A 14,958-nucleotide genomic window follows, 5' to 3' on the forward strand; every position below is an offset into this window, starting at 1 on the left:
ATACAACACCTGTACGCCACTGATATCACGTTTCATCGGAAGTTTGCTTTTTGGGGTACTCATCTTTAATATTTTATTTCTTCTGCTGTATCTCTAGAGAAATCAAATTTTTATTTCTTCCTCAAGAAATTTTGATGGATGATTCTTGTTTCGTATGGAAATAATTTTGAATAGCTTCTCTGCCAATATTCGTAATTCTCTTCCGATCTATAACATACGATCGATTATAAAAATATTCAAACTTATGTTAAATTTTTACTTTAGTTTAGATAAATACGTAAGCGTAATAAAGACGAATTAACAAATTGTTTGGCAAAAGAATGACAAAAAATTAACATTCGCTATTTACATAAAATAATTTGTGATATACCAAACTGTTTAAAGCGTAAGGGATATATAACCCAATACATGTTAAAATTTTGTTTAAAAAACCTGTTGCGATTTTATGATTCGAATTTTTAGTGCTCAAATATTGTCGTAATATAAAAATTCAAAATTTTAAATTTTAAATGATTTAAAAAAACAGGTGTAATTTTATTTTGCAAGATATAATTTGTAATTTATCTTATTTAGTCGCATTGAAATATTTTTATTCTTTTCATTTACTAGTAATTTGTTTTACGAAAAGAATGTTTATCTTATAGGTATATACGTATAGTATTGTGTTTGTTTAATTAATTTATTATTATAATTGCATCTGTCTTTTGTAGTACTTTTTTAAAGCAATTAGTATGGACGAATGATACGTGATGTTATTTTTATTCGTGCATATAAATATTGTGTTGAACAGCAATGTTTTTTAAACTCGAGGTCTTGAAGTCCTCAGTAGGTCACATAATCGATATTATTGATTGTGATAAGAATACTATAAAATAAAATAAGATTGTTAATTTAAGATAATAAGTTTATAGAATGTAAATAGAATGTAAACTTGCAATAATTTCTGACTACTTATAATAGTAGTCTGAACTACTATAATGCAGGAGTAGAATTATGATCCTCTTTTTATAGAGCATGAAAATTACATCGAACGTAACAGTTTTATTTTTAACAAGTGAAGTTTCTGAACCAGCTAAAGGGTAGTAATACATCAAATGTTTAATTATTTTCAAAGTGTAGCCAAATTGTTCGATTTAGTTTGTGCATCGTAAACAAATTATGTGAACGAATAAATTTAAAAGCCTAATTATAGTATAAATCAAATTATCAATAAATATTGTCAATTATAATCATTTGTGTAGAAACTGTTTCTACGAGTTATAATACAAACAAACTTTAACGTAATTAAAAACAATTTCAGAACAGTGATATGACATATAATAAAATTTAATGATATTATACAAATCGATCGTAATATTAATGCTCTGAGAACTTGTCCATTGTTAGAACTTCTACAGAAGTGGCTTCTGATTCACAAGGTATTACTTTGTATTTTATGAACTATTTCAATTACTATTGTACATATATTTATTTACATGTATAGGAAATTCAACAAAATTTTATTGTATTTGAAATTTTCTTATTATCTATAATATTATAATCAAAATATTTCAAAGCTTTTGTGTGAAATTACATAAGGGCCTTATACGTACACAAAAGAGTAGGTAGGTACTGCTTATCATTAATATCAATAAAAACTGACAGTGGTTGAAAGTAAGTTAGAAAATACCTTCATCGATAACGGTTATCAGTAACAAAAAAAAAATTCCATCATCAATAATGATAATTGGGGATCAAAACGACAGAGGAAGTACAGAACCAAAACAAATTTCGTCATCGATAATGATTATTGGTAATCAAACAAAAGTCTTTCATCAATAATGGTTGCCAGTAATGAAAAATATTTGATCATTTATAATGGTTATTCATAATCAGAGCATTTAAAAACTAACATTTTTTAATCATTTAATTTTTTAAGAGTTTCCTTAAAATTTAGTGATCACTTTCTTTCATTTAAATAAAAATTATCCTTCTGTTAATAACTTCTTTCATGCAAATTTTAGAAACTACTGTTATCGTTAGTCCTGGTTTACTTTTACTCCATTGGGAAAATTCTAATTTTCGATTGTTACTTATACAAGAAATTGTAATCGTAGCATGCTGAATTAAATTGCTCATACTATAATGTATTTATTCTTTATTGTAAATTAACATCGATACATACATAATCACGCCGACCCAGATTTCTTACGATGGTTACAAAATCAACGAATGAAAAGCTTTTTACATTAATCTTTTGGTATAAAACATGTAATTACTTGCTAAATAAATAGTTACATTCTTAACTGGATGTTAACAATTACGGGTAACAATATTATATAATTTAGTATTACAAAACATTTGCATTTTAAGGCTCCATTACCGTTGTCTGCTACATGTTACGAATGTATATAATCTAAGATCAGCTATGTAATATCTAGTACTCGAAATTAATTAACGACAAACGCAACGAAAACATGGCTTATATAGCTTTATTCACGAGCCTTATCTTTTTATAGTATCTTGCAACAAATTATCTAACAAACATCTTAAACAAGCCTTAAAGGTACTATAATATAGGCATTAAAACCGATATAATTATAATAACGAATAAATTAATTAAATACGATACTATGTATACATATAAGATAATTGTGTTTATGTGTACTTGCTTGTACTCGAAGTGTTTTTACGTAATTAATTATCTTTTCTCATTGGGACGAAAATGCTATAAACAATACTATAAAGAAAAAACATTATACTGAACATATACAATTTTAATAAAAGAATTGTTACAGAATCCACTGAATGAAAAACTAATCCATAGTTCACTTACTGGTAATCTGCTTTCGTCCACTTTTCGTAATATTGAAACATAAAGTATCATAATACTTATATCGATGTATTATTCGTGTTATGCTAATTTGTATTTCACTTGTTATTCTTTAACTATTTTTACCATAAATAATTTTGATATTTTAACCAGGATGTTACATATTAGCGTTTAGAGCGTTGTTTAACTACGGCAATATGAAGTTAATTTGAACAACATATGTGTGTTTTAATCCACGTTATTTGTTACTTTACTTACGTAAAAATGTTTTGAGAATTTATGCATTTTAACATAGTAAAATTTAGATGGCCGACAGTTTTCAGTAACATTATATTAATTTCCAAAGTTTTCGAAACATTACAGGAATTTTAAGATTACATTACAATCTATAAATGATGGAACATTAACATAAATTTTGATTCTTACTTATGATAACAATCACTGTTGCATGTATATTTTATAAAATAAGATGTGGAAAGAGGTGGTTTATAAATCATCGGTAAAGAAATTTTTCTTAAATATTCGTGTTCGATCTGAAAGTACTTTTTAAAATGATTAAGTAATGATAAAATTAACAGTAACAAATAATAGATATATAGTTTCTAAATATTGATTAATAATAATAATACATGCGTATCTTGTAAAACCTTTAAAGGTATCTTTTTCGTTGTTTCTGAGGAATAATGTTCAGTAAAATATTGATAGAAAGAATCTACTAATTTCTTTCCAAGTTGTATATACATGTTATTATAAGAAATATAAATACAATTAAACTTTTGTGTCACGTATAAGAAGAATCTTTAAAAACATAAGATTACCAATTTAATAGAAATCTAATATAAATATTGTATTTTCTTAAGACGTTTAAAAGAAAATTCAGTTTCAAGTGTATAATACCAAAACTAATATTTTTTTCACATTTAGACGTTTCATTGTATATATATCGTATCTTCTTATAAATTATCGTTGCTTAAGCGAGTTTTTGAGTGACTTTAACGTGTAAATATCTATAGAAACGTAATATACATAACAATATAATACATCTATCAATCGCGTCAATTGGTATTTACGACAATTGAGTTTTATTATAAAACAATTAAAAGGAATGATAGTATATATTGTGTTGATAATATTTTTTTCGTGGATTACACTTTTACACTTCAATCGTTTATATTTACATTAAACTACATATATTTCAAGTAACGTAACATTAAATGGCTATGGCAAATGAATTGTATGAGAGAGAATTTCTTCCTTGTGATAAATAACAATAACGAAGACTAAATTTCTTGACTAGCCTGGAGCCATTAAATTTTCGTAAATTTTCAAACCACACACATTAATGCATATTCTTTCAATTTTTACGGTAGTATGCTTTTTGTTACATGAAATAACAATAACAGTGTAAATCGTAGTAAAACGAGAAAGAACGAAATTTTTCATGCAAAGAGAACAAAGTTTTGTACTGTTTCGTTTTTACGAACAAATATTTTGGAAATTTACTTGATACACATACGATCCGACGTTATTTAATTTAACCCTTCGCACTGCAAAAATTTTTATGATATAATCGACTACAAAGCCCAGTACTTTCATAACAAAGTTTTTTGGAGTCAAGGATCACATTTCGTGAAGAAAAATGTTATAAATATTTGGAAATTAATTTGTATATTAATATCCTTTCCCAATTTGTCGTGAGAAACATACAAATATAATTTTCATATTAGGAATATTCGTTGTAGCTGCATCGAAGCAGTACAAAGGATGAACGTTACATTAGTGTTCATAACTGTTGATAACGATATAGACTAAGTAAATCAATTAATTTTTCCAATTACTCATCTTTTTATTAAAACTTTATTTCTGTTTGCATGAAAGATTATCTCCCTTTTAATCGCATTAACAAATTATATCTAATCCTATGTGTTGAAATCCTTCATCAAAATAAGGTATGAAATGTGACAATGAAATTATTTACAAAATGTTCAATATTCATATTAAACTAGTGATGGAAATAGTGAGAAGTTCTTTCATAATATTTAATAGGCTACCGTTTTTACTTAAATTACTTTAACCCTTTTACGATGTAATAAAATAACGAAGCATTCGGAACAAGTGACTTAGAAAGTAATTATCTTTTTGTTGTCAAGATCTCTTAACATTTGTGGCATCATACATTTTACTTTTTTTAGCAAATAAACTTTGATAATTCTTTTATATATAACAGTATTATAATTAGGAGAAGTAAAATTTGCAATTCTTTGTTTGAAATGTATCAAAGAGAGTGACAGGCTGTATTTTCGTATTGCACCGAGAATGGATTACATCGACGAAACAAAATTTGTTTCTTTGAATATATCTAACGAGTTTGCGGCGGTCGTACCTTAATTCGTTGTTTCTGCGTGCGAGGCGAACGCGATGTTACGCGAAATTCAAGAGGTAAGTCGTAGCAGCGACAAACACAACAACTTGGGAACTTAAACCAATCGCTGAAGATACCACGACACTCGTTGTTCGGATCGTAAGCTAACAACCGATGAAGTCTGTATTGTTGTTCGCATCTGCATCCATCGCGACAGTACATCTGCTTGTTTTCGTGTCTTTAAACAAACAAAATGATAGTCAATAATCCCTTGTAATTGTTCAAGCTACTGAAGATGAGAATCTTAAAGCGGTACATATCTTATTTGAATCATTTTCTTCAAGGTTTTTGTAAGGGATCTATCGAGTTTATTTTATCGGCATTTTGAAAAAAATATACGAAGGAATAATAACGTTTACTGTCTTGTTTTATAAGTGTTTTAAGAACTAATTAAAACTGAAGTAGTTATAAGAAAAATATTTGTTGAAGTACATGTATAAGTGTATTGATACACTTAAAGGAATGAAATGCATATAAAAATAAATAAATTGGACAACTTTGATTTAAAAACAGTTCTCTTTCAAAGCGACACAGTATGATAATAAACTAACAGATGGAAATATATATTATAATTTCTAGACCACGGATTCTTATACATTTATGGGAAATTTAAAAATGCACATAATACGTAAAATTATATAAAATATGCACACTTATCTATTGTAATAGTTAACAGATAAACCAAACTGTTTAAGTTCTATTTCTTTATATAAAAATATGAATTTGCATGAATATCCACAGTTCCATAATTACTTATTTTTCATGACTTTTAGAAAACCTGTTTAAAAGTGTTACAGTGCTGATATTGTATAATATTGTTGATGTAATGTAAGTAATGTAGTGTTGATGTAACACTATGATGTCAACAAGTATTTAATTAGTGTTATCTTATACTAACAAATATTTCAAATATTTTTCAAAAGAATGAATTAGAATGTACAATTTGAAGTGATAAAGTAATTAAAATATTATGATACTCACGTGCATTTTTCCCAGTGAACGTATTGCTCGAACGGATAAAGATTCAGAAGTGCCAATACCTCGCCCCTGGTATTATTCGCCCAAAACGGCGCAACCACTTCCTCTTTTACGGGACAAGCATTTCTGAAATGTTTTTAGTATATGTAGAAGATAAATTATAACTGTCAGATTGGATTATATCTGTTACATATACATTTATATACGCGAAATTCAAGAGGTAAGTCGTAACAGGCTATAATTGTGCAATTGTACAGCGCATTTTTTAATTTCATTTCTCTACACTTATTTCTCTAGTCTTATATATATTTTTTTTTAACAAAACCTCTTACAAAGTATGAATATCATTAATGAGATTTTACTGTTTGAGAAAAGAAAGCTTAATCGTCCTAGTGATTTCTTAAAATAAAATATAAATTTACTGTTACATATTAATTATAAATAAGTAAAGAAATATTACCATAAATAGGTAAGAAATATTTCATATGCATTTTAAAACAATATCGATTAGGTATACATTATGCAGAAAACTCTTACATCGATGTAGGTATGACCTACATAAGTAGGCTATGATATAAAATGTACTGAATATAACTGTACTCATAGCAATGCAAATAAAGATGTAACAAAATTCGATTTTAATAAGTATAACTTCTTAATCACATAAACTAATACATAAATGATCATATCAATATATATATAGAGCATTTAGAAATTATTTGTCAAGAGCATCATAACCTTATTCTATAGCTCTACATCGGTGAAGATCTGTAAAAGAAAGTAGCCGTAAAATTGACCTTGACCTTAAAATTCAAGGTCGAATTTTTTGTTGCATCGTATTCTACACATCGTGGGAATCAAAGGTCTCAAAGGAACCATGGTACTCAATCATTCTCTCGTACTCAACCATTCTCCTAGAAAAAAAATGTTAAAATGTTCCTCATTAGTTTCTCAGCTCGCTTTAGTTATAATGTGTTTACATTTTGTAGTTAGATGCTGGGAAAATAGTATCTAATCCAGATCTATCATTATGTATCCAATATCTTCCTTTCTTTTTTCTTCCTTTCTTTCTCGCTATTTAAGTAGTCTCAAACTCGCATTTCTACATTCCGATCAAGTTTCTCTCTACGATCGTGCATTGACTTTAGATGATGATAACGATATTCGATCCAATGTTTCAATTGTTCAACGCATATAATCCATTCATTCGAACGATACACAATTTCTTTCACGCAATTTCACGTAATTTCGTACCCAAAGGAAGAAATCCATTGGTCAAAACTGGTGAACGAGTAGGCCATAAGCGAGCAGCAAATTTGCATACTGTCCATCGCGACCCAAACATTTCATTTCACCAGTGTGAGGTAGAGCACCATCATCGACCGATTCGCCAATGTTATCGTCGTTTAAAATCGGTGCGTAATCTTAGGAAGAAACACGACCGGAATATAAAATTGCGAGTCCGCTTAAATAGCTGCTTATATGGCGAGAAAGAAAGGAAGAAAAAGAAAGAAATGAAGATACGGTATATGTAATGGTGGATCTAGGGTAACTACGTATGAAAATAGATGATATTTTCCCGGCATCTAACTACAAAACGTAAACATGTTACAATTAAAGCGAGCTGGGAAATTAATGGAACTTCAACATTTTTTCCAGAACGATTAAGAAGTTGCGACCTACGCTACCTTTGAGACTTTTTGTCCTCGTCATGAGTAGAATACGACGCAACAATAAAATTTCACTTTGAATTTCTAGCTCAAGGCCAATTTTGCGTCTACTTTCTTTTACAGATTTTTACCGATGCGAGGTGTAGAATAAGACTACGATGCACGTGACAAATAGTTCTCGAACACTGTGTTCTTACATAAAAGAAATTTATTCATTGATCTACCGTTCTTCCTTTTCCTGTCTATTTTGTCGTTCTCTTCTATCATCTTAAAAAATAATTTCGCGTTTTCAGCTTATGTCGTTCTATTGTTTTAATCATAGGCAAGTGTTAAGGAAGTATTAAGAGTGTGTTGAACAAGAGTGAAACACCTTCGATAAATTCACAACTAATGCAAACAAATCGAGAGACACTTACACTCCTCGAAGCTTCAAAACCGGTTGTTCCTGTTGATCTTTCGCGGCGGCGTCCTGATACAACTGTCCTTCCATAGTCGAAGCTTCCGGCTTAATGGCAGGTCGATATTCCGGTCGTGGCCTGAACTCTTGTTCATCGATCGAACTCAACGTCTCATCCTGAACAGTTGTTCCTTTCGGCGTTGCAAATAGACTCTCGTTGCCATCGACTTCATCCGGAAATTCAGTGATGTCCGACAAATTTACCGTCGACGTTTCATCGAGGCTGGATTCAGAGACCTCTACGACTTCGCCAGCTTCTCCCAGCACCTCGTCGACTCTGTCTATCTGCTCGAGAATTTCGTTGATGGTGAAATTTTGCTCTTTCACGGCGTAAGAGCTTGTCGCAACAGGCGACGTCGTCACCTCGTCCGCGGAGTTTCCTTTTTCTTCATTTGTCCTATTTACTACTAAACTCGTTATCGAAGGCGTGGATTGAGTGGTTGTTTCACGGGTAGGCGAAGCAGTTGACGTTATCGTCGATGATGTCTTTTCATTGGTGAAAGAGGCGGTAGTTGTCGATGATGTCTTTTCCTTGGTGAAAGAGGCGGTAGTTGTCGATGCTGCGGTTGTGCTAGTAGTCGTTGTCGAAGTTGAAGTAGTAGTCTTCTCGGTTGGTCGGAAATGAGGCCTCGTGTATTCGCTTAATTTTGGAAATTTGTTTACCCGCTTCGCGACATTGTCATTGAAGGATCTGCTTGTAAAACTCCGTCCCTCGAACTCGTTGCCGTTTAATTTGAAATCGTCTTCTGACTCGAAGTACTCGTAGTCGTGCATGTACTGATATTTTCTAAAATATTGTTCGTGAATAGGTAACGCATTGTATAAGAAAACAATGTAATAAGAAAGAAATTTGTTAAAATGTGTTAAGTCTGGAATACACAGTCAGGGACAAAATTGAGTGGCCATTCGTCTACTCTATTAAAGACTGTTGTACCTAATTACATAATTATTACCACTACTTATTTTATTTCATAAACTTACCTATGATCGTCAGCAAGATGCTGATAATAATCGTCGTAGTTTAACTCGATGTCATTTCTCTCGAATTCGGCTCTTAATACATTGATATGCCTTTCATCGCCATACATGCGCCTCATTAATCCTTTGTTTTCTTGTACGAAACGACGAACCGCATGCCTAAAATTATATAATAAATATCTTCAGATAGTTCTTTCTAATATATTGATTTCAGTGATAACTTTTAGAAGAATTTCTATCAGCTTGATGTTTGATAAATTTAAAGTATATTATAATTCATGCGGATATTTTTGTAGTCTAAACTCATACTGAAATTTCGATTTTCTTGCTACTAAAATATTCGATCTAAGTGTGTTATTCTTCAATAATATTTAATCAATATCTTTTGCTTTCACGTCGAGTAATATATGAAACGTATAGTATTCTTAAATTTCTAACATGTATGTACATATGTATTACTGTACGTGTGATTTAAAATTAATAGATAATAAAATATTTAAAAAATATTATCATTATTGTTAATTTAATATACTATTAATTTAAAGTATTTACTAAAAATTACAAAATATTTTAGGAATATTCTTAACCCCTTAACCTACAACTACGGGCATAGCCCGTAGTACGATGATCGGGTCAAACGTAAATATTACGGGCATAATACGAGTCATCGTACTACAGAAGTCGTGCGAATGGCTGGAAGGCTATGCGAGTAAAGACAAAATTCTGTAATTATCAAATATTTTCAAATAATTCAGTTAAACGTCTAAATATTTATTTCAAAAAATGTTAATGTATTTTCGTAGATCTATCTTCGTAAATGTATTTTTAAATTTCGACTATACTCGTACAAAGTATGCATAATTGTACTATAGCTCAATATGTAATCTTTAACGTCTTTAAACCTAACATGTTAAACAAACAGTGCACAAGCACAACGCAAACTTTTATTTTCTTATAAGCATTTTATCAATATTTAGTTCTATTATAGATATAAATATGTATATTTAGTTATAAAATTGTCTAAACTTTGAGGTACATATACATGTGTATATTCAGTGAAAGTTGCTAAACTGGAAACCTAAGTATCTCTATCTTATTTAAATCACTTATTATTTAAAGAAGCTCTATTTAAATTTCTTTATTTATATTTGGAACACCTGGCGTACTTCTACTGCTTTTTACCACATAAAATTCTTTATTCTTTTAATCTTTAACTTTTAATTTAATTTAATTTAATTTAATTTAACTTTTAATTTTTCTAATTACTTTAGTTTAAATTTACGAACAATTTATTATCGTTTAATAAATCTACTCAATTGAACTAAAATTCAGTTAAACGATGCACATAGTTACAACAAACACTATTAACTATTTGTGTCAGTGAGGTTGAATAAATATAACGAATTTATTAAATCAGGAATGAAATGTGAAATGAAATGAATATTATTTCATACAGTTGTCATCACTTGGAGCCTGTTGTACCATCGAAATTATAGCATGTCAAGTTTATGTACGCATTGTCGAGAGTAAAAGTACGTCGTTTCCTCAATACTCTCACAGTTTAGTCACGTAGGATTTTAATAATTGAAGCTTCAATGTCCTGCTTAAAATTCAGATCAGCAATGATACCTTTGAATAGTGAAACTCCCAGAATATGTCTCTGCCCGTATTGTCAATTAACTTTCTACTGTCAATGAATTCAGTGTAACTTTTTATTGATATTCGTTTCTTGATATTATCAGTTTGTGATCCAATTAATCAGTACGCTAAAATTCTTGGTGTTTGATTATTTAATTTCTGGACAGATTATTGCAGATTCTCAAATTTGAATTTTATGTGTTTCGTTTATCTCAGATTGTTTAATATCTTAGCTACTTTTATCGATACGAAAACTTGTGTCAGAACAAGGTTAATTAGTTCAAATCGATGAATATTATAATTCATGATTTTCTTCTTCAAGATCCTTTATCCTCTTTCACAAATCATGATAATACAAATAAAATTTTTCGTTCAATATATAAAGTACATAACATCACTTCGATTTCCAATATAAAATATCACACGTAAAGTGTATTATAATTAATAAATGAAATATATTAAATATAATATATGTCTGAAAGTTATATCTGAATTGGAAATCTTCATTTTATTCATATTGCACAAAGAACTATTTAAAAGCTAATATCGGTTTATTTAAACATTTCATTGGACAAATGATTTTATTGGCTTACCAGGGATAAGAGCTACCAGCTACTGTACACCAGTTTTGCTGTCGAAAATCACAAGGAAGATTTACCAATCTTGCGCGGCCAGCTCTAGAATATGGTTTACTGCATGCCGAGGATGCGTCATATCCAAAGGTGCTTGGTCCACCTCCTTGACATCTTACAAGCTGATATGTGATCACCTACGCAAAGATCGAATTAATGTTAGATACACTTACGTATGCTGCCTCGCTTTCTTTTAAATTTTTAAACGCTATTTAATGTATTTAAAAGGAACAGGTTTTAGTAATTTTATATCTATTTATTCCTTAATCGATTAATCTAACTACTTCCTCGATCTCAAACTACGTTATAGACTATGTTTCTTCTGTGAACTTTTATACATGCTTCGAATATTACCGAGTGTACCTTAAGTATGTGTTTGTAACTTTCTATTTTGAGCAGGAAGGATAAGATGTAGAATATATCATAATATGTATTAAGGCATAAGAGTAAATAAACACATAGTAAATATAATAGAACTTACTCTCCGATAACTATTTGGATAAAGGCTACTAGGTACAATAATTTCTTTACATAAATTTTTGCCCTGAAAGTTTATCTACAGTAGAAATCCAGTTGAATGCATTTTGTAACATTCTAAGTAGTATTTTCATATGTAGGAAAAAATTACCATAACGATAATTTTAAATCTATCCTTTATTATTTTTCAAGTGTTGTATCTTCTATTCATTTACAGGTTTGAAATATTTTGATAATGTTGACCTTCTCATTTCTTTGATAAAATAGAAAAATGTTAAAATTGATATGATTCTCCGAACATCTTACATCTTCTTTCATATTTCTTTATACATTCGTGATATATATCAATCGCGAAATTATTCTTTCAATAAGAAAGAATAGGGAAGAAGACTTTTGAAACGCAATTATAAATTATCTATAACAATTACAAAAGATATATTGATTTAAAAAAACGTACAAGATACACATTTGTATTCAAGATAATCCGATCCAGAGAGGCGATCACCCCCTTCCCAAGAGTAATAAGATACAAAAATATCGTGTCACATTCTGAAAAATCTGTTAGTAACATCAGTATCTGTTAGTACAATTAATGTAAATTTAATCATTCCGACTACAGTATCAGTACAGTGTCAGTTTACGACAATTTGTGTAAAGAATACTTACAATGCTTTAATCATGACAATATATCTTACGCATTTCACTTCACAGATTTGCGGTGATAATACATGTTTCCAATCTATTATCATAATTTCTATGTTATGAATGTTCAAACGAAGTTATATAAGGTTTCTCAAGCTCTTTGAAAGAAAGCTTTTACTTATAGGAAAGCGTACTGGACATCGGTAATACTCGTTTACATAGCTTAAGGGTATAAAGTTACCGTAACATACGTTTACAAATAAATGAATAAACACGCGGGATCTACATACTTATTACTGGACTTAGTAAAACCTCGCGACGAACAGAGGAGTTTAAAACGTGAAACATATAGTAACGCTCACCTGGAGGACGAGATGCACAATCACATTCATAACTCGCGTTTGATGTTAATTCGAAGCTTTGGACCGGCGAGCGAGGTCCAAGAGTATTAATCGGTGATCACGCTACTAGTCTGCAGACGTAAACCGTTTTCACTGACAGGAACGTTTGCCGGCGTAAAAAAGGACAGGGACAGGCGGTACGGTGGTTCGCGGCTACATGACAGCACCTCTACGCGCGAGGAGGACGCTTTCATTACTGACCGTGTAATCAGCCGGCGTCGCGTGCGATGCCAGGGTTCGGGTTCGCTCGGTAAAAGTACAGAGCAGCAGGGAAGCAGAGAACAGCGAACCGCTCGCGTTCGACGCTCGCTTGACCGAGAAGCAACCAAGACAGAGGCTAACAGAGAAAGGGTGCAAGGAAGAGAGAAGACACGAGAAGGAAGGAGGAAGGAACGGGGAAGAGAGAGCGCGCGTCACCCGGTGAGTAGGTCACCGCGGAGGGTACCGTTACATTTCGGCCCATTGATGTGTGTCACGGGGCCCCGCAGTGACGTAGCAAGGGCCCTCCTAGGCGCTGGCGCAACAGACCTCTTCTTGCTCGGTCAATTAGGAGAAAGGTAGCTAATAGCGCGTATCTCGTGCCTTTAGCCTTAGCGCAGTGCTTCTTCCCGATCGTTTTTAATTATGCGCCACCGCAATACCTCAAAGGCTTTCATCCCATCCATAACATAACAGTCAACCAAATTCTACAAAAGTATCTGCATATAATGATAGGTTAAATAAAAAAGAAAGAAAGGAGAGTAGGGTTAAATCGTTTTTAATTTTACTGCTTTCAATAAATGTAAATTTGGAGAATACAAAAGATCGTTTATGTCCCAAATTGTTATATGGATCTAATAGAATTGTGACAAAATGTTCATTTTATTTAATTAATAGTAGCGCATCCTTTGGGTAATTAGAAAACCAATAGCATATAAAGATGTTGTATTGAATGAAGCGACTGTTAGCGTATAAAACAATGATGATTTTTTAACTTTCTATCACTGATGCAGGTCACGAATGCAACATAATTTTCTAATTGCTCCAAAGATATTAAAAATTGCTCTCTCGTTGATTGTTCGCTTCATATCGAGGAATATTGTTCTAAGCGATCATCAGGAATAGCTATGTATATTGTTCGAAACTGATGAAATGTGACGCAATATCAGCTACTTAACCGATTTTGCGAATCTATAGTACTACTAGGTTTTTCTTTCTTTCGCTTTGGGCCATCGTTTGCATGGGATTTCGGACATGTTGCTATATCCTTTCTCTTTAGCATTATCTTTTGGCTCGCGATCAGTTGTTTAAGGAAGGTTAATGGATCGTGCTATCGTACGTCCCTCTCTGACCTCGCGTCTCTTCTCTTCTCGAATTTCTAATTTGGGATTCCAGACATTTTTTCTATTTCTAAACGCCTTTCCCCCTATGACACTTGTTTCTTTCTTTATTAGGTATTGCAAACCTTACGCGAGATTCATTTCACCTGTACATACAACTATGTGTAACATTCGTATAGGTGAAATGCACGTAATTAAAGTAGAACTCGGTATTAGTCAGTTCGTAAAATTTACGGATTCGTCTTTTATCGATATGATTTGATCGCATCATTTTGAAAAGACGAAAAGTAGCTATCAAGGAAATGAAATAGTATCGTAAATATTCCTAACATACATATGTATTTTTTAAAAAAGATCATATAGACAACTAGGTATTTACTTATTTTAACCTACTTATCATATTGCCCATGTTAGAACTTGGTTAGAATCTTGCTAATTCGTTTCTCACATAAAACATTACGATGCTCGTTTGTTTGGTAAAATTGATAATTAACGTTTGTTATGAAAACAGTTAACAGCTTTCTAAAAGAAT

General features: G+C 31.0%; 1 protein-coding gene across 1 annotated transcript; it reads right to left on the minus strand.

The window, feature by feature from the left end:
* Positions 1-2,120: 2,120 nt before the first annotated feature.
* On the minus strand, positions 2,121-13,377 carry LOC100651557 (protein spaetzle 4). The gene is made up of 6 exons (XM_003394543.4): positions 13,069-13,377; positions 11,549-11,724; positions 9,321-9,476; positions 8,299-9,126; positions 6,216-6,338; positions 2,121-5,412 (listed from the first exon to the last, which is right to left on the minus strand). The coding sequence occupies exons 1-6, from the start codon at positions 13,096-13,098 to the stop codon at positions 5,172-5,174; spliced, it is 1,554 nt and encodes a 517-aa protein (XP_003394591.2). The 5' UTR covers positions 13,099-13,377; the 3' UTR covers positions 2,121-5,171.
* Positions 13,378-14,958: the final 1,581 nt, after the last annotated feature.

The sequence above is a fragment of the Bombus terrestris genome, chromosome 3 (genome assembly GCF_910591885.1).
Source record: "Bombus terrestris chromosome 3, iyBomTerr1.2, whole genome shotgun sequence".
Lineage (NCBI taxonomy): Eukaryota > Metazoa > Arthropoda > Insecta > Hymenoptera > Apidae > Bombus > Bombus terrestris.

Coding starts and splice junctions, on each gene's coding strand:
- LOC100651557 (XM_003394543.4), bottom strand. CDS start 13,098: ATGAATGTGATTGTGCATCTCGTCCTCCAG. Junction 11,725..13,068: donor TTGTGCATCTCGTCCTCCAG/GTGAGCGTTACT, acceptor ATCTTTGCGTAG/GTGATCACATATCAGCTTGT. Junction 6,339..8,298: donor GTTTTGAAGCTTCGAGGAGT/GTAAGTGTCTCT, acceptor AAAACATTTCAG/AAATGCTTGTCCCGTAAAAG.